The sequence below is a fragment of the Panthera pardus genome, unplaced genomic scaffold, assembly GCF_024362965.1.
Source record: "Panthera pardus isolate Hobbes unplaced genomic scaffold, ASM2436296v1 HiC_scaffold_20, whole genome shotgun sequence".
Lineage (NCBI taxonomy): Eukaryota > Metazoa > Chordata > Mammalia > Carnivora > Felidae > Panthera > Panthera pardus.
In genome coordinates this window covers 79,892,781-79,919,303 of record NW_026526766.1, presented here as the reverse complement: position 1 = coordinate 79,919,303, position 26,523 = coordinate 79,892,781, and the positions used below count along the sequence as shown (strand labels likewise).

Sequence of the window (26,523 nt, the reverse complement as noted above, 5' to 3'; positions counted from 1 at the left end):
AAAACCATTTGGAAGATGGCCGTTTTCTTGGGAGTTAAGGTACAAATTTGATGGCTTTACTGTAGATCTACGAAATGTAAAGTCAGACGACAGACTATTTTATCTTTTATTTTCATATGAAAATAGATTTTAAGCAAAATCCAAAAATAAAATTTGACACTATAAATGAAGGGCTTGAGTACATTTTTTTTTTCTCTACGTAGCTATAATTTCACCAGTTTATAGCTTCCAATTTGCAATTACAATCAGCAGTAGTTTTATGGCAACACATTCAAAGATAAAAAAAACAAAACCCTCAGCCATCTAGGACCCTGGTTTAAGTTGTACACAACGATTCCCATATGTACATGTGATTTACAAAAACCCTGGCATTTAACGATACAGGTGGGGTAAGCTACAGTGGAGGTGCAGCATCTGAGTTCACTGGATCTTGATAAAGACCAAGCGGCACTCCAGTTACGAAGTGAGGTAGAGAAGGTATTTCCTCAGATGGGTTTCCGCATCTGGCTGAACAGTTCTCTTCCTGCAGTTAAGACAAAAGGGAGGAATTCTTGCAACAGTAACCAAAGTATTAACAGAACCAAGTGACAGCGCCATGGCTAACAGGTAAAAGACCTACTTGAGTACCTCTTTGGAAAAATGTTTTGAGATGAACCACTGTGTAAAATTACCCAAGGGTAAAGGGAAAAGCTTAAGACTGTATAAGACAGAATTGAAGGTCCTCCAACTGGAAGTGGTAGTTAAAAGAACTCTGTAATACGTACCCCCATGAGCCGGGAGCTGGGAATGGCATCAGTGTCGGTAACTGTCCAGAAATTGTGACGGACCCTGTAGAACCTGGAAGGAGCTCTGCAAAGGGAGATGAAAACACTGGGCTCAGAAGCCAGCCCCTAACTCCAACTCCGTTCAGGCTTTCATCCCACACACCTGGATTGCGACCCCAGACTCCCAAGATAATTCTGACAGTCTTCCCCCCCGCCCCCCTCCTCTAACACTTGTTACTCTCCTGAATTTGAATTCAGAGCACCTCAACCCCTGGGGCCACCACTGTGAGCTGACAATTGAACGCACCTAAACCCCGATGCACTCAACCTCTGCCGCAGGCTGTCTTCCCTCTAAAGCCACCTTCTTTCCAACACCCGGTGCCTCCGACACTCTCTTAAGGCTGCCCGAGGCCCATGATGGTTCTGGTTCTGGCCTGTACCCGACTTGGTCCCACCACGGGTGTTAAGGGAATCCCGTTCAAATCTTGCTTTGCTGCTGCAGAGCTATGTGCCTATGAAAGAGGCAACTGCTTCTGAATGTTCCTTGAGGCACAGCCATGCTATATACTGCTCTGCAGTGGTGACAGATGAGCCCTGAAGTCCTGGTTTCGTCTTTTGCCAGGACATTTTTCATTGTGCACAACTCCTTTATCTACAGATAGGAGGTATCTCCTAGGAGGCAAAGGCTACATGAGATAATATATGTAAAGTGCTTCGTACATGCACACAGTAGGTGCTCAAAAGTGGGAGCCGTTCCCTATCTCTGGGTCACTATTTACTAATTCCACGAGCGTGTTTCATGGTCCTCAACTATGAATAACCTCGTCTACGTCTCACACAGAATGCCTTCGTGAACTTCGGGGGTTCTAAAGACCCTGCGCTAAGAGGCCTGAGTTCAGACTTTTGCTGAGGAGGCGGAGTAGGAACACGCCAATCATTCTTCCCCACGAGAGAGGGAGACAGACCAGCTAAACCAGGACCCGGACTGGCCTCACAGCCCGAATGCTCTACTGACGGAGCAGAGAACAAGGGAATCCACCGGGGGAGCACAGCAAAGGATTCACTACGTCCCTGATAGTCTCGAGTTCTGGGCTGTTCCCGAAGCCATCACCTTATCCTCTTTCTATGTCTCCCACCCAACCGATTCTAGTTTTCTCAGGGACCATTTAAAACAAGCAAGTCTTCCATAAGACAAGTTTTCCAGAGACTTGAAGGTGGCATTTATGTTCTGAGTCTCCTCTGTGTAGACTGTGGCCCCCAAAGCGTTCAGAGACTTCCCATGTGTAGAACAGAGCCTCCTCTTACCTGGCTCGGTCCAGGTTGAGAGTCCTCAGCAAGGGAAGACTCTGTCTGAGACAGACTGGGTGACGCCGTGGAGTCTCCAGAGGTGCTGGTGACCAGTTCCCCCAGAGCATCGACCTGTCTCCTCAGGCTGTGTAAAGTGCCCTCTGTCTGCCGCTTCCCCTTAATTAACACTTCCGCTTGCTTGGACATACAGTGTCGAAGCTGGGCCTGAAAGTGTCACGGTGAAATTTAGGGTTTTACACAGAAGCAACGTACCTGAACGATCAGTAGTCTCCTCATCTTAACACCGATAGGCAAATCTGACGATTCTAAAGTAGGAATGGCTGCTGAAAATGCTCTTGTCCTCAAGAAAAAAAAGAAATCCAGGAGGATGCTGGTGGCTACTCTCAGCGTGCGGAAAACTTGGATCATTCCGCGTTGTCATTAACTGGGCCTTTTTTTTTTTTTTAATGTTTGTTTATTTTGAGAGAGGGGCAGGGGGGAGAGAATCTTAAGCAGGCTCTGTGCCCAGCACTCAGCCCCAAGTGGGGCTCAGTCCCACGACCCTGGGATCATGACCTGAGCCACAATTAAGAGTCAGGCGCTTCACTGAGTCACCCAGGCACCCCGACCTGGGCCTCTTGCTCGGCCTGTTCTCTCCACCGTAACAACGCTTAGGATTTCTGCACCCCTGGCCTCCCCATTAAATGACTACCTCGTCTCTCTCTTTTCCGCCCAGACTTAGCAGAAGATGGGTTTATACGTGATATCTTCAGTGTCTCTCACAGTATATTCAATCCTCAGCCCCACACTATTTGCGACTTGCCCCTGTGCTGTTTCTTCAAAATGATTCTCTCCGAGGCTATGAGGCTACGGCAGTTCTAACACAACTTTCTGTGATGACGGGAATGTTCTGTATCTGTGCTGTCCAAAAGCGTTAGCACTAGCCACAGGTGGCTATTGAGTCACTAAAAATGTGACAACTGAAGCACTCGATTTTCAACCTGATTTAATTATAATTCGTTTACATTTAAACAGCCACACGTGACTGGAGGCTATGGCACATCAAGGGCCTCCACTCCCTCAACACGGTTCACGGCTCCTCCTCAGCCATGCCATATATGTAGCCATTCTCCAAAGACACATCCTGTCCTCTCATTCTATCCCCCTCCCACTTTCCAACTCCCACCTACACCCTTCACCCCCAAATCGTTAGGTCAACACTGACCGCTAAATCCCAGACTCTGCAGCTACCCAGGGAGAGGGCGGCCCTGGTTGGCTCACAGGCCTTCAGGCTCCGCGTGTTCTGAGCCTAACAACTTCCCGTCTGACACCCAAGCCTACTTTTCCAGTAGTGCCAGTCTTTCCCCCAACCACTGGCCTGTGAGCCCGTTCTGGTTCATCACTGCATCTCTACTTTCTGTCCCAAGTACTCGGCTTCTGTCAGTTGGAGCTGAGGCAAAGCAGCACTACACAGGTTAAGAACACTGGGCCGAACACCACAGTTCATGGTTTTCAATACCGTACTGACTGTGCGATGCCAACTTCTCTGAGCCTCGACCGTGCGATCTAGAAAACTGCTGGTGCCGTAACAGAGGGAACGACAGCAGTGCATGCAGGTGAGCAATTTCCCCTACTCTCCTCAACACACCAAGGGTCTCCTACCATATTGTTTCAAAGGGGGACTTTGCAGGGCGCATGGGTGGTTCAGTCAGCGAAGCGTCTGACTCTTGATTTCAACTCAGGTCATGATTCCGGGGTCGTGGGATTGAGCCCTGCATGGGGCTCTGTGCTGAGCGTGGAGCCTGCTTAATATTCTCTCCCTTTCTCCCTCTGCCCCTCCCCCACTTGCACACATGCACGCTCTCTCTAAAATAAAAAAATAAAAGAGAAATAAAAAATAATAAAGGGCAACCTTGAGTCGATCTTCACGGTGACGCAGTTTCTCTCGGAGTGCCTCTCCACGCCAGTGTTCATCCTTTTTCAGAGACAGGGGGAAACGTCAGAGTCCCAGACACCACTAGCCTTTCTCGCCTCCCACCCTCCCCCAGCCCCATTCTGGTTTTCAGCTTATGGGGGGTTGGGGGAGGAGGTGGGAATAAAATCATCCTTCTTCAGAGTCCAGAGATCAGTGGGATAAACCCTTACCATTATGTGAATCTGGGAAAAATTCAGTTTTTCTTCAAAAGGTGATGGTCTCTCACTCACGGTGAATGGGAAGTTTTCTTTCAAGCTTTCCAACCCTCCCTCTAGGTTTTCATTCCTTTCCCAAATAGCCTCCAGATCTGCTGGTAGTTCTGGAAGAAACTGGTTGAGATTCTTCAGGCTGGTTCTGATTTCATCCTTCACCTCACATTTAAGTGATCTCATCGCCTCACTGATTTCCATTTGTCTTCTCTCCAAATCTTTTTGGTTTGTCATCTAAAGAGTGAGAGTCAAATACCATTGGGTAAGGTCTGGGACTTACACGGAACTGAACTATTTAATGCATCAAATATGTCTGGAACTTTCCATCTGCAGAATTAAGCTCTCCCACTCTCGGCGTAAACGGCTCTCAGCCTGGTTACATTACACGATGGCAGAGCTTTCTCCTGGGGTCATTCCTTCTTGCCTGGGGATCTGGGTCCCATAGACTTGTTTCTGGCAGAAAATCTAACATTTCAACACAGTTCGTTGGGACGTGATAAAATTTCATGCTGAAGAACTGCCACTTTCCTTTCAAAAACTAACAGAAGAAGCCTGCCGCACTTACGGGGATTTTAGAAGTACATTTTAAACGAATGCTTTTTTCTCGTAGAGGTGATTTCTCAATTTTAAGACTAGAAAAAAAAGATTTGATTTAAAGGACATTCTCAGAATCGGCTTTTTACAACTCGCACAAAGAAATGCTCCTATTCAGAGAGCTATTTAAGAGAAAAACCCTGAGCCCCGCGGGGAGTGGGCAAGCCCAGCGAGCGTCGTCTGCCCGGCCGGCCCGTGGGGTCCCCGGGCGCGCACCTGTTTCCTGAGATCCACGTACTCGCGCTGCATCTGACTGAGCTCCTTCATCAGGCGCCTGGCCCGCTCGTGGTTGTCCTGGGCCACCTGTTCGATTGTTGCCATTTCCTTCTGCATGCAGCTGTTCTCCTGCTTTTGCTCCTGGCACGGGAGGAGGAAAATGACCCCGGGGTCCGGCACGTGGACGCGTGCGTGCATCACGGCCTTACACGCCCACTAGTTCTGACACTTCCCATCTGGGCTCCAGCTGTCAAGTGGGGATAATGCCACCTGCCTTCTTCAGCAGCTGTGGCAGAGCTGGGAGTCCATACGCGGGCCGAGCCTGTTAGCCCACGGTCGGAATTCTGCGTCTGCAACGTTACCCGTGACAACACGTTACTTTCCGTTTCTCCCCCTCCGTTAACTGTGACGAGCACGGTACTACCTCATCACAGAGCCATCTGGAGGATGAAAATTTAGATGCCCAGATCTTTGCAATCACGTCGCCGAATCGCTAGTTGTCAGTGTATACAGCACCCTCTGGGGAGCAACACACCCGTTCACACAACAGGATGACATCGATTTCCTTCAGGCGGTGTCAGAAAAGTCCATTCCCGTGACAGTCTCTACTCCTGCCTATCTGCCTCCACCCACCGTGAGCTGTTTTGGACCTCTCCAAATTTTTATCCTAAATGTATTTTAGGGATAAAAGCCCGGGAGACTGAACTCCTTGGTTTCAGGACGATGATGAATTAAAGCGAAGGCTGACTGAAAAGGGCAGGATGAGATCCGTGAGTGCTGACTGCAGCGGGGCAAAGACGTCTCCAGAAGGCTTCCTCCCCCAGAACCCTCTCCAGCCCCTGCGGGTGGAGGCGCAGGCAGGGGCTCCCTTGCGGAGAACGCTCTCTGCTTGGTGGTGACACTGTCTGCTCACGTGACCATCTTTCCAGCCGGCCGGGCTCCTCTAGGGCTGGCGGCTCAGACTCAGGCAAAACACCATCAGCTTCAAGCTCAAATCAGGCACAGACACACCAGAAACAACAGTCGGGTTAGGGACCGGGTTGACAGGTCACTGATTTTGTCTACACCGAAGCAGTTTTTAGTCGAAGGATTTAGGGGCGCGAATTCCGCGACAGCTGCCAGGGCCGCGGGGACTCACCAGAAGGTTCTTCTCCAGCTGGCTCCGCTGGACCCGAAGTGCTTCCTTCAGGCTGGCGACCTGCTTCTCGGCTTTCTTCCTTTCTGTCAAGAACTGGTTCCGCAAGAGGCTGAAGTCTGCCCTCATAGAGTCCGCCTCTTTCTGGAGAGTCAGTAGCTCACTTGACCTTTCCGTTAGTTGCTGCTCCCGTTCCGAAAGCTGTCGTTCTGAAACGAGCATTTTGAGTAGTTTAGCCAGAGGCCCCGGGCTGGCCGTGGGCGGGTTGCGTAACGCCATGTCACCCGCTCAGGCATCACGGAGTCTTCCAGCTCCCCCCTGACCCACATCAGAGCCCAGATGAAGGTGCCTCCTGACATCACTGGGTCCTGGAGGGCCGGATCCCAAAGTGACAGACAGCTACTGTCTTCCCTTTGGGTGTCTGAGAGCAGTGAGAATACAGCAATCCTGAGGTGCAGGAGGCCTGGAACAGACGGCCGAAATGCTTCTTATAAACCTGCACGGAGGTGCACCAGTGCTTCTCCTTCACGGGAGGCAGCGCGGTGCAAAGAACATGGGATCTGGAGCAGCACGAGCCATACCCGATTCAGGAGGCGCCTACTTCCTGGCGTTTAACGGGAATTGTGTATGCGAACGCGAAGTACCTAGTGAGTACTCCATAAATAATGTTTATGAAAAACACTGACGCTCAAAATAGATTTTTCTGGGGCACCTGGGTGGTTCAACCAGTTAAGCAGCCGACTTCGGCTCAGGTCGTGATCTCACAGTCCGTGGGTTCGAGCCCCGCATCGGGCTCTGTGCTGACAAGCTCAGAGCCTGGAGCCTGCTTCAGATTCTGCGTCTCCCTCTCTCTCTCTCCCACTCTCCCTCTCTCTCAAAAATAAACATTAAAAAAAATTTTTTTAAATAAATAAAATAGGCTTTTCTAATCATACTCTTTGGAGTAACACCCTGTCCAGGTTTTACTTTTCACACGTCTGGTGTGGTCAGGTGCAGCACATCTGGGAAGTTTCGTTGTCACGATGAAATGGCTGGGTCTGCGTGTATCAAGAGTTGCTGGGGAAAAAGGACTAATGACCCTTTCACTGAGTTCACTCGGGGAGAGCAAAGTTTTCTGAACATTACTAAACCCTGAAGCCTAAGAACAGAATCATTCATTGATGTGGGAACAATGATTCACCCTGGACTTCCACCTTGACCGAGATATGGCTCAGGAGAGCGCCGACAGCCCCCAAAACGAACACCTGTATTTTGGTACCATTCACTATGTCAAACTGAGACAGAAGTGGAACTGTTAATACTGTTTTCTGATTGGTTGAGATGAAATGGAACACTGTTCCCAAAGCTCAAAACAATGTACTGCTTCACAGAAGGCCTTTAGATCAAGTGCCTTCTGGCACCTCTCTGCCTGAACGTCGCTCTTCCTGGAGGCAGCATTCTGGAAGAAGGCAACGTGGTCAAGTAGAAAGACCTGACAGCCTCAGGGTCAAATCCCGTCTCCACAGAGACAAATGCCCCGTGTCCTCTCTCACAGGGCCGGCAGGACCCAGGGGCGGGGGGTGGGGGGGGCGCGGGGGGCGGCATCTCCTTCCTGCCGTGCTCCTCCCGATGCCCTGCCGGGCCGGGGCCAGGCTCGGGTCTCCCTGACACACTTGCCAGACCGCCACGTTGGGGAATACGTACTGGTCTGGGAGAGCGCTTTCTCCAGGGTCTCACTCCACCTCTCCTCTTCCTGCAAAGCCCTGACACGCTCCTCTGCCACCAACACCTTTGTGAGCACCTGGTCCAGCTTGCTCTTCTGCTTCGTTAATTCCTTTTCCAGCTCTTGCTGCTGCTCCTTCAGAGTCGCCTTACTGGCTTCTAACTTCTTTTCTTCACATTCTGTCTCTTTCTGGAGTCTCTGAAACATCTTAACAGAGAATAACCTTAGTCATAAAATAACAAACACAGGTGTCCCAGGTGAGGGAAACTTCATGGGCGCTAGATATTTTCAAGTCCAAGAGAAAGCAGAAAACATCCCACAGTGACAGACAGCGGGGGCTGGAAAACTATTTGGCTGGCACGTGAGGCGGGGATTCACGCAGCAAATGGCATGTGGCCATCAAGATTCTTTCCGGGAGCGATGTTCTGCAGTCTTAATGGTCCACAAATATTAATGCCAAGAGAGCCAAAGTGCTGGTGTGAAACCCTCCCCGGTTACACAGGGCAGTGAAGGGAAGTTAGTCCTACGGGGGACCCCTCATAGCTTCCGCCTGGGGAGAAAACGCCCGAATGACAAAGCGTGTCCTTTTCTGTCACGCCATAGATGTGCAGTACCGTTTCTTGTTGGGCTAGCTTCGCCTTGGTTTCTTCAATCTCCGTCTGAAGCACCTGAAGCCGTTGTTGCTTTGTCTCCCCTTCTTTCTGGCAGTCTTCAAGCTTCTTCCTCCATTCCTCGACGTCCTTCTGGAGCCTGGTCTGCTCGCTGAGCAGCACGTCCTTCTGCTCGGTGATGTCAAGCAGGTCCTTCGTGTGACAGAACAAACGGAAGCTACTAACAAAGCCATCCATCCGTTCCAGGGCTGGCCAGTGCCCCTCCTGGCACCAGTCAAGTCTGACGACGTGAGAAGCATCTCAGAAGTCCCACGTCCTCTATTACCTCAACAAACTTATTTAAGGCCCCCGAAGTGCAACTTAATCATCAGGTTTCCTCTGTTTAGTGTCTCAAGAGTAGGACGACAGAAGACGCTGAAACCTAAGAGACCCAGTTCTTCTGAACTTTAGTTGCTTAGTCACTGAGGTGGGAATAAACAACACCCACCTCACAAGATTGCTAAGAAGATTAAGGAGAGCTGTGAATAAGGCTTAATTCCTATTGAAAATGAACCTAAAGTCATGGTTTTGTTACTATTTGAAATATTTATGTGGGTTGAAAAACTCAAGAAAACAGTAACTTCTTCTTTCTGCGAGGAATCCAAATTAAACATTTCTTTTAAAAATGTTTATTTGAGGGGGAAAGAGAAAGAGAAAGAAAGAGCATGAGTGCGGGAGGGGCAGAGAGAAAAGGAAGGAGAGAGAATCCCAAGCAGGCCCTGTGCTGTGAGCACAGAGCCTGACATGGGGCTCGATCTCACCAACTGTGAGAGCATGACCTGAGCCGAGATCAAGAGCTGGACGCACAACCGACGGAGCCATCCGGGCGCCCCTCAAATTGAAAAAAAGTTCCATTTCTAACAACACAGAAATACTCATTAGAGCCTGTGTAAGAATTTTTTAAAGATGGGATACTTTGATTTGAAGTTTTCTACATCTTAGAAACACAGAATCCTTAAGGTAGATGGAGGGATTTAGACGTCTAATCGAACTCCTAATCTACACAGTGAAAACCGAAGCCCAGAACTTGCCTGAGGTTCTCTGAAACTTAAATTACACACTGTTCTCACAGGACGACACTCAGTTACCTTTAAGAAGACTGTCAGAAGTAGAAGGGTCAAGAACAGCTCTCAACGAACATCTGATAAGACGGATGCCCAGATCCCCTGCAGGTGGCAGTTACCGTGCAGCTCAATGAATGACTGCATCTAAGCCCAGCCTTTGGGGGCCTTGTCTGTGCCATGGATAAGAGATGGTCCATCTGGTGCCTAAAGCCCCCCAGAGGGGCTGCTGAAGGGTGGGCTCTGCTCTAGCTTCCCACCTTACTTATGACCTTTGAGTGAAACTTAAAATAAATGAGAAAATCACTGCTCTGCACCAAAAGGTGTGTGTATGTACGTCTTTGTTATATGAAGACCCGCTGGGACCTGCTGGCGTGACAAGGAACCAACCTACTTGATTTGTTTGTTATTTGAACCAGTGGTCTGCATGCCTTCAGGACAGTACTGGAAGATCGCATTTGTTACGGAGCTTACCCGTTTCGCTAGGTTCAGATGGTCTTGGACATCAGCTAGTTCTTTCTGTAGTGAGTTTACTGCTTCTTGTTTTTCTATAGAAACAATATTTACATAAAACGAATACATTCGTATGCATTTTCCAAATCCCCATCGGCCCCCCAAAGAAAGTGGAGGTGAACATAAACTTAGCTGTTAAACGTATGGCTTATACCGTGTCATCTTACTAAAAGGTCAGAAGAAAGAGTGATGTGCGCGGCACATACACCTGGGCATGGCGCTCAGGTTTGTAAAGACTTACATGTTCGAAACCTCACAATAAAAACAGTTTCTAGACGATGCCTAGCGTTGATGACGTGCATGGCTCAGAAATGAGTACCTTCTACAATGCAGACAGAAATGTAAATTTGATATACCCTTAAAGGGAGACAATTTGGGAACAGGTTTTGTATCTATACTGGCTTTGTCACTTACTAGCTGTAAGCCACTTCTCACTTGAGTTAAGCCACAAGGAAACTAAGCTTTCCTCATCTATAAATGGGTGAAATAGTTTCTGTCTCACAAAAATGTTACCAGGATTAAATGAAAAAAATGCATATCAAATAACTGCATCACGTCTAAGACAGAGTAAGTGCTTAACAAGCATGTTGTTAGCTAGGATTACTTAGTAACTTCTCCTAATCGTGAATATTTACAAAGATTTGGTAATAAAGGCATTATCTGCATTTTTTTTTTAATCACACACCCACAGCCCAAGGAAAAAATCTGGAAAGATATTCACCAACCTGTCAACAGGAATTCCCTCTGAGGGTGTTTATTTCATTTTTTGACCTATGTTTTTAAATTGTTCTTTAAGGAACATCAACTAATTTTTTAAGCGGCTCTATTGAGACAGAATCCACACACCATGCCCTTCACCTGTTTATGCAATTCAGTGGCTTCAAGCATATTCACGGAGTCGTGCAAACACCACCACCATCTATTTTAGAACATTTCTGTCACTTCTAAAATAAACCCCATGCCCATTAGCAAGGAGTTATTTCTAGAATAAGAAAAGCAGACAATGAAAAGCAGCAGCCAGAGCAGGAAAGAGCCTCGTCTCTCCCACCATGCGGCCGCCTACCTCGGAGCTGCTGCTGCGTGGCTGCCATGTCTTTGTGCAGTGAGAGCTTCTCTCTGTGCAGTCGGTCCAGCCCCTGCTGCAGGTTTCTGACATCCGATTCCAGCTTCTCTAAGTTTGCCTGCTCCATTTTGCTATTCTCTTCTGCAGCTGCCAAAACCCTACCGTCCAAGCAGAGTAAGTCAGACTATGAAACGTAAAATAAAATGTTCAAGTACGCACAAGACACAACCGAGGAAGAGTGTTCTGCCCTCACGGGGTAGTTACGGACTACGAATGAGCATAAATCTTCACAAAACCGAAGGCTCTTCAACTCCTTTTCAAAAGACGTCTTGTTTTCCGCTTTCCAAACAGGAGATTTTTGGAAAAGGGACTCCCTAAACTGAAGCTTTATAAACACCAGGGATAAAAACATGGACAGCACTCAGAATTCCAAAAGTCTGGCGATTAAAACAGATCGCTAGCTTCTCATCAGTGAGAAAGCAGGAAACACGATTGTGCATGTAATAGGATTTGTCCAAAAGACAGACGGGCACGAGCATAACTTCTTTTACGTAAATGGAGTCCTACAGTAGGGGCTCGCTTTTGTCTTTTGTCTGGCTTCTCCCCCTGAGCGTAGTCACTTTGAGTCATTCATGTTGTTGTGTGTAAGCAACACCGCATTCCCTTTCCATTGCTACATGGTATTCCAAGGGATGGGTGTACTGGAATCGGTCTATGCATTCACCAGCTGATGGGACTTTTAGGTTGTTTCCATGTTTGGGCTGTTGCAAATAAAGCTGCCATGAACATCAATGCCTGTCATTCTTTGTATAAACGTACACTTTCACTTCTGAAGAACAATCTAGGAGTGGAATGGCTAGGTCTTCCGGTAGGTGTTAGTTTCCAAAATAACTGCCAAACCATGCTCCGAAGTGCCCTAACAACTTACATTGCCAGCAACTGTGTATGAAAATACATACGCGAACATTTGGTATGGTCAGTGTTTAATTTTAGCCCTTCTAATAGGTGTGTAATGATATCTCATTGTGGTTTTAATTTGCATTTTCTGCGGGGCCTGCGTGGTGCAGTTGGTTAAACGTCTTTTAATTTTTCTTTTTTTGTTTATGTATTTATTTTGAGACAGAGAGAGAGGGAGAGCACACTCAGGGAAGGGACAGAGAGAGAGAGAGAGAGAGAGAGAGAGAGAGAGCACAAATCCCAAGCAGGCTCTGCACTCACAGCCCAGAGCCGATGCGGGGTTCAAACTCACGAGTTTTATGAACTCATAAATTCAGGAGTTGGACGTTGCACCGACTGAATCACCCAGGCACCCCCGACTCTTGATCTCAGCTCAGGTCATGATGTCACAGTTTATGAGTTTGAGATCCACATCAGGCTCTGCACTGATGGTGCGGAGCCTGCTTGGGATTCTGTCTCTCCTTCTCTCTGCCCCTCCCCCGCTTGTGCACAAGCTTGCTCACTCTCTCTCTCAAAATAAATAAAACTTTAAGAATTTGGACTTTCCTAATGGTTAATGATGTTGAGCATCTTTTTATGTGTTTATTTGCCACCCATTCATCTTAAGTAAAATGTCTTTTCAAGTCTTTTGCCCCTTTAAAAAAACTGGGTTGTTTGTTTTCTAATTACAGCTCTTTAAGATATACGTTCTGGGTACAAGTACTTTTTTTTTTTTTTTTTTAAGAGGAAAGGGTTTTTTTTTAAGTTTTTTTTTTTTTTTTTTTGAAACAGAACAAGTGCGCGCAAGCAGGTGCGGAGAGAGAGGGAGAGAGAGAGAGAATTCTAAGCAGGCTCTGCACTGCGAGGGTGAAGTGAGATGCGGGGTTGGAACTCACAAACCCTGAGATCATGACCTGAGCTGAAATCAAGAGTCGGACGCTTACTGGCCTGAGCCCCGAAGGCGGCCCTGAGTACAACTCCTTTATCGAATACATGTTGCAAAGGTTCTTCTCCCAGGCTGGGACAGGTCTTTTCATTGTCTTAACAGTGTCTTTTGAGGAGAAGTTTCAAATTCTGATGAAGCCCAATTTTACCATTCTTTTATGGATCATGCTTTTGGTGTCACATCTAGGAAATCCTGCCTAACCCGAGGTCACCAAGGTGTTTTCCCTGTGTTCTCCTACAAGTTTTATATTTAGGTTTTCACATTGATATTTATGGTCCTTTTGGGGATAATTTCTATTTATAGCATGGGTGTGGACTGAAGTTCATTTTTGGGGTTCTGGATATACAATTGGTTCAGCAACAGTTTTTGAAAAGTCTGCCTTTTCTCTACTGAAGATGATGCCTTTGCATCTTAGTCAAAATTAGTTGTCCACACATCCGTGCGTTTACTTCTGGACTTTCTGTTCTGTTCCACGGACTGCTTTGTCTATCTTTCTACCAGTACGACAGCATTTCGGTCACCACAGCTGTATGTGGGGTCTTGAAATAGGGCAGTGTTAAGCTCTGAACATTTGTTCTTTTTCAAAGTTGTTTTGGTGTCATATCTAAAAAGTTTTAGATTCTATTCTACATCCAATCTTTGCATTTCCACACGAATTTCAGAAGCAGACTCTCAATTTCTATTTTAAAAGCATGTTGCAATTTTGATTATTTTGAATCTAAAGATCAATTTGAGGAGAATGGAATCTTAACTATACTGTCTTTCTACCCACAAACAGGTATCTCTCTCCATTTATTTATATCTTCCAGCATCCATTATTTTCCTTGAACACACACACAACAGGTTATTTAAAAAAGTGCTTTGGGGGGAAAAAAGCCTAAAAGGAAATTCCCCCAGAAATGGTATTGATGAATTGTATTGTGACACTGAGTTCGTGGGGTATTTTTTTTTCCTTTTCTCTATTTTCCACTCTTTTTAAAATAGTGTGTTTATTATGCTTCAGCCTTCAAGAACAGACCTTGCAAGCTTACTGGTTTTTGCTCTTACCGTTTGCTCTGTGCCAACTTCTTTTCCCAGCTGTCACATTTTTCTTCGAGACCTTCCTTTTCTTTGCTCAAAGACTCAACACACGACTGTAGCACTCGGGTCTCGGCAGTTATCCGCTCTATTTCCCGTCTGTCCCTCTCGAGGACCTGCTTCTGCCACTCAATTTCCCCTTTCTGTTGCAGGGCTGTCTGCTGCAGATTCTCTAACTCCAGTCTCTCCTAAGTCAGATAAAAGGGGACTCACATGTGCCCACCGAGGAAGACTGCAGTCGGCTAGGGGTAAAACGGCTTTGCTTATTACCTCCAGCACTTCGACCTGAGTCTTCTCTAACTCGGACAACTTTTGCTCATGTTGTAGCTTCAAACCTTGCAGCTCCTTGCTTTCAAGTTGCAGCATGTCCAGAATATTCTTTAGTTCTAAGAGGAACAGAACATGGCCCATGCTGTTAAATGAAGTTCACAGCACTTACAAACTGAAACAGAAAACAGTGCTATGGATACAAGAAACAATAGGTCATCAAAACATATCTGTTGTGTGAATTACTGGAGCTAACTGTATTTTAACTTAAAACAATTCTTTAAAGTCTTGTTAAACGTTAATTTGTTAAATTTTGTTTAAAAATTTTAACCCCAAAACATAACAAAGGTCTAGTTCTACGAGCAAGTGCTCCATCTAAATGAATTTAAAAAAAAAATAGGAAAAACTTCAAAATATGTAAGTTGAGATTCAGATAATAATTTTTTATATTTTAAAATATAGATTTTTAAGTATTAACTTTTTTCTGATTAAAAAAAATATTTGGTCACCATAGAAAATTTCAAGAAAAGAGTAAAAAGAAAAAAAAAAAAGAAAACCCATCATTATCCCACTATCCAAATATGATCACTACGACGACAGCATCCTGACGCATTTCCTTCCAGGAGCGTGCACACACGCACGCACACGTACCACACAGATTTTCAAAATAACTTGGGACTCCACTCTATATTCAGTTTTTATCTATTTTTTCAGTCTTCCCATCGGCATTTTTGCATGCCCTTCAATGTTTGAAACATAGCTCTTAAATTGGTCATGGTTCCAAATTTTGTCATTATAAATTTTGCTGTAAGTAGTCAACTCAGCCAGCTTAATTTGTGAAGGAAATACTTACTCGCTACATAAATAAATAAATAAATCCAATATTGCTGCAACGTGCATGAATGCTTGCCCTCTCTCAGAAACTAGAACTGAGCTAAATGGTTTAACAGGTATGAATGTTCAGTCCTGAAACACTGGGGGGTTGGTCCAATTTATTTTTCTATCAACAGCCTATAAGTGCTCTTCCTTCTCCATGCTCTGGTCAGCAATGATCAGGACTATTTAGCTTTTAAATAGACTTTATCAATTTGAATGACAAAAAATATTGTATTCCTTTTATCATACTGCTTTCCTTCATATCTTTAAAAGAAGTTTATTTCACTATTCATATTTTTCCTGTGATCTGGAAAAAACACTTTTCCAAACTCTGACTTTATATGATTGTTTCCCTTTAAACTTACCAGTTTTATGTTTAGACATCTGCCCTAAAACTACCTGAAGATTTTCTTCCTCTTTTTCAATTTCCTGCTTTATGAGTGCAAGTTGAGTTTTTTTTTCACTAATCTGGACATTGAGTTCTCCTTTCTGAAAACTCAGTTCTTCCAGAAGAGATTTTACTTCCTGTGCCAAAAAAAAAAAAAAAAAAAAAAAAAGTCAACTCCCCTCCATAAAATTATGAATGGAAATTATACTGAGAACAGTTTTGTTATTAACTATCTCATTTCACAAAAACTCCAATTTGGAAACAAGTTCAATTTTGCCTTTTATGTCAAGAACAGCACTGTATTTTATTTCCCACTAACATATTTCTGTATAACGGAAGTAAGGAAGTCACATATCGTCTTCATTTAAAATGCATAAACAGTACTTACTATGTGCAAGGCAATGTGTTATAGAAAGAAAAGGCTGACTCTGATACATCTCCTGCCCTCAAGAGGCTGAGCACCTTGGGGGAAATCAGCAAGGAGCATAAACATGGTCATGAAAGGCTCTGATGCCCTAGGAAACCTGCAGAGTGCCCCCAAACTCAGAAGAGAGAAATTCCTTCCAAGGTAAAGGAGAAGTCAGGAAAGTCAACTTAGTGGCATGAAGCTGAACCAGGAAAAATGGCTAGGATCTGGACATTCCCAAAAAGGAAATTCCTGGAGAAGAAATGGTATGAGAAAGGCACAGAGGCCGAGAACCTTGGGTATGTCCAGAAAATACTACGGGAGAGCTACCCACGCAGCCACAGCCTGGATACAGAACAGTACATCAAACTGATGTTACAGAGGGTTCACGATTCAGGAATTTAGAGCTGCATTTGGAGAGAAAACTAATTAAAATATGTTAAGATAAACCTAGAACATCACCCTTGGATTCTTAAGAAAACTAGTAAAGAACACACCCTAATATGATTGCACTTCTCAGTTACTTCGGTTTCTCCCAGTCTCAGCGCCTCCTGGAGGTCAGCTTTGGCCTGGACCATGCTTCCCTGGAGTAGACGCAGCTCTTCCTTTTTATGCCCTAACTCCCTGTCCAAGACGGCCAGTTCTTGCTGCTGATCGGATACCTGCGTTCAAGAAAAGGGAAGAATGCAAAGCTTGACAACCTTCGTGCTTGCTGTGATGGAGAATATTCAGTCCAGCTAACGGTAGTGGGGAAATCAGGGGCTAGCCTAATTGTAATTATCCCAGCTGCAAGAGTCAGGAGGGCCAGGCTGGGGGTACAGGCATCAAATGACTAATAAAGATCTTGAGTTCACATACATAAAAGCATATCCATCAAATCATAGCAAAAACAACAAGATGATAATAAGGAATATCCCTCAGGTTATGGTTTTCAAAATACTTGTGTGTCTACATACCTTATTACATTACCTTGGCAATGGAAGTCAGGCAGGGATTTTTTAAATTTATTCATTTTGTAAATTTAAAAATGTCAACTTTAAGAATAGTACACATTTTATATAAAAAACAGAAAATGCAGATGTGCAAAAGGAAGAAAATAGAAAATATTTATCTCCCCTTATCAGATGACTGCTTTTGTACTTTGATACAGACCAAAAATATAAGCACGAGTGTTCATAAACACATTTAGCATAAATGATCTTAGGGTGCATCCTGTTTGGTTTTTTTTATTAAAAAACTTTTTTTTTTTTTTTTTTTTTTTAGTGTTTATTTAGATTTATGAGAGAGATACAGAGCGTGAGCAGGGGAGGGGCAGAGAGAGAGGAAGACACAGAACCCGAAGCAGGCTCTGGGCTCCACGCTGTCAGCACAGAGCCCGACATGGGGCTGGAACTCACAAACCGCAAGATCATGACCTGAGCCAAAGTCGGACACTCAGCCAACTGAGGGGTGTATCCCATTTTTAGACCCACTTCTTTTACTCAGTAATATATTCTATTTATTCTGAGTTGCGATTCAAATTTGGGTTGGACTCTACTCTTAATCACTAGGATACAGAGCCTCATTTATGCTTTATATCTTATTTTGTATTTTCCAGTCTTTTCTACAATCAAACATGTATTACTTTTTATAATCGTAACAGAAACGCAGGTTTCAAAGCAGCATGAACTGCTTTTCCAAGGCATCGGTTGCCATACCTGGCTTTTCAGCTTTTCCAGCTCAGCTTTCTTGGCCTGCAGGAGGGTCTCTGACTCTTTCAGGACGTGCAGGTGGTGATCCTCATTGTGTTGTGCGGCCTCGATGTCCTTCTGCAATTTCTGCAGCCTGCGAACACCAGCAGCACTGGAGCAGATCTGAAGGAAGGCTGAACCCCAAGAGCGGTCTTCCAGCACAAGCCCCTTGGGCCCCCCAGAAGCTGTACTTACTCTCCCGTCAGTACTTCCTTCTTCTTGTTCAGGCACTGGAAGTCGGAGTCTTTTGCTGCAACAACTTTGTTTATTTCTTTCAAAGTTTCTTCTTGCTCCATTTTGTGCTGCTCCAAACCCTTTGTGTCAGCCTCGAGTAATCTACAACACACTGCTTTACTCTCCAAGGCCCCTTAGACTTAGCCTGCATTATTTATCTTAAGGCGATTACTACTCCCTTACCCCCGAACTTGTCATTGATCTCCCTGAATACATCAATAGCCAAGAGGGACTCCACCTACCTGAGCTGTTGGTCAGCTTTGACAAGGTTAACAGCAGTTTCCTGGGCTCTCCTTTCTAACTCCTCAGCATCTTTTTCGATTTGCAATAGATTTCTCTTGGCATCAGCGAACTTCTCAACGGCATCTTTTGTCTAAAAAAGACACTGTCATTAGAAGCGATTCAGTTACCACACTCCTTTTGCACCTCCTAGGAAAAACGACAAGGCCATACAGAAAGACTGAGAAAAATGTGCATTCACTTTGACTCTCCAACTCTCAGAAGAGAATTCAGGAGTAAAAAAATGACTACATAAAAATGCTCATTGTGTATTGAAATACAACTTGACAAGTGATAGATTAAGTGATAAAGCATCAACACAATGGAGTACTGTGTAGCCTTTAAGATGACAATATAGCAACATGGAAGAATGTTAATGGTAATATGTTGGCTGAAAAAAACAAATTTAAAATGGCACTCTATGGGCAACTATGTGCAATTAGATCTGTGTCTGCAAAGACAGAAAGGCTCTGCAAAAAGAAAAAGTCACTTGAGGGTGGTGACACTGTGAATGATCTTTTACTTAAAAATAATCTGTATACTATTTTATGCTATCTTATTCAATTAAAAATATCTCCACAATTAAGTGACAACAAGCTGATTTTACCAACAGTCCCTCCTTCACAGAGATTATTACTGTACTCTAGATCCGATCGTGTTAAATAAAACCTCCTTCATTTAAAGATGAATTAATAATGTCTGAGAAACACAAACATTAAGTACTTTTGTCGAAGTACTTAAAACTCCTCCTGTACAGGATTTGGCAAAAAGAGATTACTTTTTTTTTTTTCTTTTCGAAAACAGATTTTTTTTTTTTTTAATCAACTTGGTTTCCTTTTTCTGTCTAAAATAAGAGGTTTAAGACAATGCCACCAAAGGTCCAAAAATAGTGCTTGCTTTGCACTTCGTTGAACAGTGACTCCCCTTCGGGCCAAATACTCAAGCTGTGCAGCTGCACCAAAGTCCCAGGCTTGTTAAACTAGTCCAGTACATCTCCCGTGTGGATGCAAGAAGGCTGGCGAGCTCCCAAACAGCTAGATAGCTCACCACACTTCCTTCCATTCCAGATCCCTGGTTTCTGTCAGTTTCATCAGCAAAGCACTGGACAAAACGCACTACGTGCTTCAGAAAGTCACATTTCTAAGTAGTTTTCTATCTCTTTCTATGTTAGGTTTTAACATGTCTGGCATCTTTCTCACAAAATGCACCACCTTCTCCCTCGCTCTTCCCCCTTAGCAAGCTGCCTCCCTGAATCATTTTGGGAGGACAAAAGGGGAAGAGCTTACTAGCCTCAGTTCACTTACTATTTCTGCCTACTACTGGTATCAATATTCTTTTATATACCAGTGATAAAGTTTTCTCTAGTCCTGCTCACGCCTATGTTATCTCACAATCGTCTAACATGTGACAGAAGGAACATGATCAGTTGATCATCTGAAAAGACACCAGGATGTTTTTCCATTCTTATTAAAGCCATCACTCACAGAATATCTTTAATAAATCCTTTGTTTCAGTTCCCGGGTTACAGATTTCTATTCATTTAAATCCATCCATGTTGAAATAACATAAAAATAGTTTCTGAGATGCTCCATGTGGGTATGGGACTTTTTTACCCTGGAATTCTCCTCAAACTAAGAAAGCTCTTGGGTGGGGTGCCTGGGTGGCACAGTTGGTTAAGCGACCAACTTCAGCTCAGGTTATGATCTCATGGTTCGTGGGTTTGAGCCCTGGGTCCGGCTCTGTGCTGACAACTCAGAGCCTGGAACCTGCTTCGGATTCTGTATCTCGCTCTCTCTCTCTCTGCCCCTCCCCCTGCTCATGCTCTGTCTCTCTCTCAAAAATAAATAAAACATTAAAAAAAAAAACGCTCTCTTGGTGAGGCAGAACTTTAGCTGTGTGGCCCTGGGCCAGCTACCAGCTTCTCTGAGCTCCACCAGTGAACTGGGCTAACCACCATCTTACAGGGTTGCCAGGAAAGGTTAATGAAGCAGTATTTATAAAATAGCCAATGTGTGGTCAGAGTAGGGGCCCAATAGAGTAGGGGCTCCTTTTCCTCCTCCATTTCTTTCTGTATTGTAGTCACAAGAACACTACCTCAGACCAAAAAATGCTTGATTTTCTATCATCAACTTGGAGAACGAAGTAATACCAGGAAGAAGTCTTCTGAGATCCACTGTTGCTTTTAGATGAATCTAGCATTGACCTATTATTTAATATAGAGAGATATCAGAGCCCAAATAATTTAAAGACACACACAGGATTAGGAAGTAGGTTGTGTCAGGAACGGAATGATTTCAGCAGCTTTTAAGTCTTCCTGAACAGCCTAAGTATTCTTTGCCTGAACTGATAGGTGAGGGGAGCAAAGCTGGGGAGTCAGGTGGCTTGCCCGAATTCTCACAGCTCCTTAACTAGCAGCGTGCAGCCTGGAACCCAACTGTCCGCCTTGGGCGACCATGTTCTTATCACGATTTCTTTCTAGTCCTTCATGCTGCGGGCAGTGAGCTGCCTCACCCCAAACCACAGCAGAACATACTTTCTCCTTCATGCGTGAAAGTTCACTTTCGGCCTCCGCCAGCAGCCGGTCAGCCTCCCTGAGTTCTGCTCGACGTTTCATAAGGGTCTTCTCGATGCACTCAATTTCATCCACGATATCTTCATGGTGTTTGAGTGACTTCTCTATTTCTAGTTCGTTCCTAAGACTCTCGACATTTCCATCAAGGAAGTCTCTAAAAAAATCGTATACAAACATATTAAGAGTCTTTAAATGTAGACAATACAGACACTTGTAGTCTGATAAAAAGATGTACGATGATTTTCTACTCTCCTATGAGAAGGGCCGGAAGAGACATTTACATTTGACCATGTTCAAGGCCTAGGTTTACCCTTTTATTCAACATGGTACACTGCTGAGAGTAAGTGCACAATGCATACAAAGTACGATGCAGCTGTTTTATCTTTTTTGATTATTATTTTTTTTGTCAGCACTTGGGTCAAGACAATGTTGACATTTCTATTCTCCTATGGTATAAAAAGAAAGCCAACCACCACCATAATAATCATCCATTCCCCTAAATCTATCTTTCTAGTCGCAGCTCACCAACCATCCCAAAGACTTCCTAATTTTGTGATTTACTGTTCAATGATACAATGATAGTAACGATATTTCACAAATCAGAAAGCAAGACACAGAAGTCACTAACTCAAGGCTAACATGTCAAAATTCTTTCAAAATGAAACTATGACAGGAAAACATGAAAATAAATTCATCAACATTTAACACATTGTTTCTCTTTAAGTGAAGGCAAACATATCCTTTCTTTGGATATTTTCGTGTTATCCAAATTCCTTAAAGTAAGCATTTATTTTACTTTTATAACTAGGAAAAGAAGTGGTTACCCCACTGCCCTACCATCCTCCCTCAAAAAAATCTCACTTTAACCTCTCCCCACCATATGCCTACAAAAGTAAGAGAAGCAACCATCCTTGAAACGCTTACACATTTTTTTAAATTTCTTTTTAAGCTTTATTTATTTTTGAGAGAGAGAGACAAAGCGTGAGTGGGGGAGGAGCAGAGAGGGAGAGGGAGACATAGAATCTGAAGCTGGCTCCAGGCTCCGAGCTGTCAGCACAGAGCCCGACACGGGGCTCAAACTCACGAACTGCGAGATCATGACCTGAGCCAAGTTGGACGCCCAACCGACTGAGCCACCGAGGTGCCCCAAAACGCTCACACATTTATTCCCCATCTTCTCTCAGTGTGACCTTGGCTTTTCCCTGCCAGGTCTACCGGCCAGTCACAGGTGTGCTCCTAGAAGGCAGAGACCATAGCTCACTCACCCCTGGGATGTCCACCGATCTCCCCGCAACCCTGGTGCCTGGGCCAGTCTGGCTGACACGACAAAAGCTGGGGACCGTCATAACTCCTGAACCACTGCACAAGATGGGCTTCTACCCACCTGGCCCTCTCAGCAGATACTGCCTTCATTAACGGACCTTATGCCAGATGCTGGGGCACAAAGAGGCCCAGCCACCGCCCTCCTGGGCTCCTTACAACACGGTGTGAACAGTACTCTACCCAAGGTTGCCAACCCGAACTGTGGGAGCCAGAGATGAGGAAGGCTTTGTGTAAAAGGGGATCTCTGACCTTTATCTGGACAGACAGGGTGGAGTTAGGCAGGGGGCAGGGAAACCATTTTAGGCAAGGACAGTATGTGCAAAGGTGGAGAGGCAGGGGAGAATGTGGTGTTGGGGGAAACCACAGAAAAGTAGGTAGGGCCTGAACAAACACTGCGTGTAGGAGAGAAGGATAAGACAGGCAGGCAGGTTCAGATCCAGAGGGTGGTGTGCATTCTGACGGGACTGAGTCACCTGGGAGAGTGGCTAGCTCGGATCTGTAACCACGTTCAGGGTAGAATGGAGACAGAGCCTAGACACGGGAGGCCAAAGTAGAAGCTATTACTACGACCTGGGTGGAGATGATGAAAGGCCAGGGTGGTGGAGATGAAAGAAGGGGACCAGTTTGACAGCTCTTTGTGTACAGTTGTAGGACCCGGAGACCAACTGGAGGTTTGGGAAATCGAGGAAAGCGGAGCTGCACACGCCCGGCTTGTTTTTAGCCAGAGTAACTGGGGAGGGCGGAGGGTTATGCCATTCTCCAAGAGGGGCCACAAGAAGGGCTCATCTGGATTACGGGCCAAGAGAACTTGGACTTGCCCTGTGCAACTTGGGAGTCACCTGTGGCTACAACTTTAAATTAAACTCTATTAATCAGTTCCATTAGCCACATTTCAAGTGCTCAATCAGCACACGTGGCCGGTGATTACTGTTTCGGATGGCATGGATCGACAGCATTGCCAAGGTCACAGAAAGTTCAACTGGACAACACCGATTCAGGTTACCTTAATAAGCCAATGTCATGTTTATCAGAACTATAAAAGTGAAATAGCTAATAATCATAGTTACTTTCGCTGTTTATGTTTCTGGATGGTATCATGTAATTCTTCTACTTCGTGCTCTAAGTCTTTCTTCTCTTGCAAGAGACCGTCAATATTACGATGCAGCTCTTCCAATTCTTTCACCGACTGCCGTGTGGATGCTCTCGTGCACTGCTCCTGTTTCTCCGATTTTAAATGCTGCATGATGTCTTCTAATCTAGAAACTTCATTCTCCTGAACAAAGAAAAAAAAATGCAATCCTGAGAAACATCACTTGATGTTTCTCTTCTTTCCTGCCAAAAGCTGCAATCGACTGTGCTTAAAGTGCTATCTATGACGTGAAAATGCTGGTAGCTTCTAGACTTCAGTATGAAAACGAAAAATCAAGTCAGGCCAATTTTTTCACATGCCACAGATGAAACTGATGAACTAACAGAGCTTTTAATTTTTCCATCAGTCCAACTATGGTTGATACACATTCACCAAGCACCCCTTATGGATAATCTCTGCCTCCAGAGTTCAGCAAGTAGCAGAAGAGACGGACACAGGGGTCTCTCTCTGGGCACAGGGAGGGGAGTTGCCTGGAAGGCTGCCCAGAGGGAGAGGGGTTTTGCCTGGGTTTTGAAGAATAAGTGAAACGGGGAAGACCTAACCTGAAGAAATAACACGTGCTAATGCACGGAGGTATAAGAGGGCATGTGAGAAACTACAGAACAGCTGGGGACGGCTGGTGGGTAAAGGAACCAGCCCGAGAGGTGATGACAGGCTGAGCTGACGGCGCTGCCGTAAACACACATGTGCTGAGACACTGCAGGGCAACGGGAGGGACTATCGTTCCAACCACGTGAGCACACACAGGCCCTCTGCAACTAGTCTGACCTACTGCCCGGCACTCAGGGGTCCTAGTCCTTGTCTTCCTCTTAACCTGCTGGGAGGAAAAGGAAAACAGAAAGAGCTCTAGGCATCTTGAGTTTGAAGGAGGAGTTTGTCATGCATTTTAATTCTTTAGAACCATAAGTTTACAAAATAAGCTGGTGATCAGGAAGTAATCATCTCTTGAAATGTAGCCTTAGAAAAGAATATGAAATACACTAAAAATTTACACAGTTGAGTCAACTACACTGCCTACAAATAGAGAAATGTTATGCAATCATTAAAATACTGCTTAAAACCATCTGTAAAACCACAGGGAAATGTTTGTAATGTCAAGTGGGAAAAAGAGAATATGAAATGTGTGCACAATAAGAATTATGAAAAGAAAAAAATAATCATGAATCTTACCACCCAGAGATAATCCCCATCACAACCTTGCTATATACTGCTCCTACGTGTGAATACACAAAGCACATCCATGTGTATGTGTGCACACACACATACACATGCGTGTACAAGTACAGGCCCCACTACGTGAACACTCCTGTATGTACACATTAGTATCATACTTGTCAATAGAAAAATATACAATAAGCTCTCCAAAATGGTTAATTTCTGGACTGAAAGTATTTTTGCTATAAAGTGGTTAAACCAAGCTTGTGGTCTGGCCTGGTGCCGTAACTCCCCTCCAGAAGGATATTTTAGTAAGAGAACGCTTGCTCCATTCTAAACATCAACTTTACGAACATACTTTGGGACATAATCCCTTCCTAAGTAGGTCAAATCATCACATACACAACCTTATTCAGTCTCCCATGGTAGCGGGGTAGACGGGGGTCTCATGTCTCTCCACTTACCAAGTTATGGTGTTCCGGGACGTTGCAATGCAGCACCCCCACAGGGATGAGGGGGACAGAGAAGTTGGGGGGCGGAGGCCCATACACGATGGGGGCTCCAGCAGGAGGTGGGCCATAAACAACAGTGCCAGGGCTGAGAGGCTGGCTGTTGTTGGGCAGGGGAGGAGGTGGTGCATACAGGGCCATGCCCTGGGGAACAGGAGAACCATCGGGAAACACAGTGTACATCATGTATCCAGAAGGAGGCATGAATGGGCGTTCCTCGTGGTCATCCAGCTCACTCTCTTCCTGACTATCTCCTCCACTGTCTGCATCTTGACAGAAATAAACGGAAGAGTATTTTACCCACATGGTTTATTGGGTAAACAAGTTTAGTAGAGAACAGGAGCATTTAGGACAAGATCCCCAAGAACTGGGAGTAAAATTCTGTGAAAAGGTCAAAATAGGGATTCGTATTATTTTCAGAGGCTGATACTTGAGTGTTTCTTATGCCTATGTGTTGAGTTGCTTTTTTCTGTCTTTATTCATTCATTTATTCGGCAACCATTTGGGTGTCTGCCTCAGGCTGCATAAAGATAGAGAAGCGGAGATGTGTGCTGAGACACCAAGGCTCGCAGTGTCTATGGGTGCCATGATGCACGGCACTCTCCAAGGTGCTAGCTTCCTTACTCGCCTCCCCTACAAGCAGGTCTAGGTTTGTCTATCATGGATGACAGACAACCTAGCACACAGCAGGCACTCAATAAGTAGCTCTTGAATAAAGAAATTCTCAGAAGGGGACATTCCCATTTTATGGCTTCATAGTCTAAGAGCAGCTAGAAAATTTGCCTAGGATCACACAGCTGCTTGGTCAAAGAGCGAGGATTTACCCCAAGTCTGATTGACTCTTCCTCCTGGAGCTTTTGAAGATGGACCTAGAACATTTCATTTTAGTCAAGCTAATCAGTGTCATGATACAAGGATGTACGCACCTGCCATGCTCCAGGAGCACAGGTGAAAAAGCTGCTCAGTGTGCCTGGGTAAGGCAAGATGGAGGAAGGCTCCCTAAAGGAGTGGTGTTTGAGGGCCTGAGTCTTGCTGAAAGTCGAGCAGCAGTAGGTTGGAAGAGGAAGGAGAAGGACATCCTAAAGAGAGGGTTTAAAGCATGGAGGCTGGAGGAACATGGCATGCTGTGACTATCTTAGGCAACTGGGTAGGACTGATGTGCAGAACAGTGATGGGAGGTGAGACAGGAGGTCACTGGCCAAGATCACAGCAGAGGGCCTTGCAGACCAAGCTAAGGAGCCTGGACTCAGTCTTATGGATTTCAGGAAACCAATAAAAGAAATGCAACTTCTCTTCTGTGATTTAACTTACCTCTATTTGAAAACGATTTATGTAACCCACTCCTGATAGGAGAATAAACCCAGTATCCTGAGACAGGTGGAGGCCCACTCTCCTCCTTTCCATCCTGCCATCCGCGACATGGTTTTCTAACAGGAGTTGAGGCTGTGTACTTTAGGCCTACACCAGAGTCTTTGGTGGCCTGGGAACTATAGCTGGAAACCTGAA

General features: G+C 45.1%; 1 protein-coding gene across 8 annotated transcripts in view; it reads right to left on the bottom strand.

Moving 5' to 3' along the window:
• Positions 1 to 92: 92 nt before the first annotated feature.
• The window catches only part of CNTRL (centriolin), an 83,567-nt gene continuing 57,136 nt past the window's right edge, over positions 93 to 26,523 (bottom strand). For all 8 annotated transcript variants that reach the window (XM_019453989.2, XM_053908242.1, XM_053908243.1 and 5 more), the window contains 22 exons: positions 26,329 to 26,518; positions 24,973 to 25,286; positions 23,271 to 23,476; positions 20,842 to 21,034; positions 18,272 to 18,402; positions 17,991 to 18,131; positions 17,763 to 17,889; positions 16,563 to 16,727; positions 15,637 to 15,796; positions 14,399 to 14,514; positions 14,099 to 14,316; positions 11,170 to 11,327; positions 10,068 to 10,141; positions 8,497 to 8,685; positions 7,864 to 8,089; positions 6,184 to 6,389; positions 5,046 to 5,186; positions 4,197 to 4,469; positions 3,964 to 4,026; positions 2,070 to 2,276; positions 765 to 849; positions 93 to 523 (listed from right to left, as the gene is read on the bottom strand). In XM_019453989.2, coding sequence (XP_019309534.2) covers positions 793 to 849; positions 2,070 to 2,276; positions 3,964 to 4,026; positions 4,197 to 4,469; positions 5,046 to 5,186; positions 6,184 to 6,389; positions 7,864 to 8,089; positions 8,497 to 8,685; positions 10,068 to 10,141; positions 11,170 to 11,327; positions 14,099 to 14,316; positions 14,399 to 14,514; positions 15,637 to 15,796; positions 16,563 to 16,727; positions 17,763 to 17,889; positions 17,991 to 18,131; positions 18,272 to 18,402; positions 20,842 to 21,034; positions 23,271 to 23,476; positions 24,973 to 25,286; positions 26,329 to 26,518 — 3,555 coding nt within the window. In that variant the 3' untranslated portion in view covers positions 93 to 523; positions 765 to 792. The remainder of the gene's footprint in view (positions 524 to 764; positions 850 to 2,069; positions 2,277 to 3,963; positions 4,027 to 4,196; positions 4,470 to 5,045; positions 5,187 to 6,183; positions 6,390 to 7,863; positions 8,090 to 8,496; positions 8,686 to 10,067; positions 10,142 to 11,169; positions 11,328 to 14,098; positions 14,317 to 14,398; positions 14,515 to 15,636; positions 15,797 to 16,562; positions 16,728 to 17,762; positions 17,890 to 17,990; positions 18,132 to 18,271; positions 18,403 to 20,841; positions 21,035 to 23,270; positions 23,477 to 24,972; positions 25,287 to 26,328; positions 26,519 to 26,523) is intronic.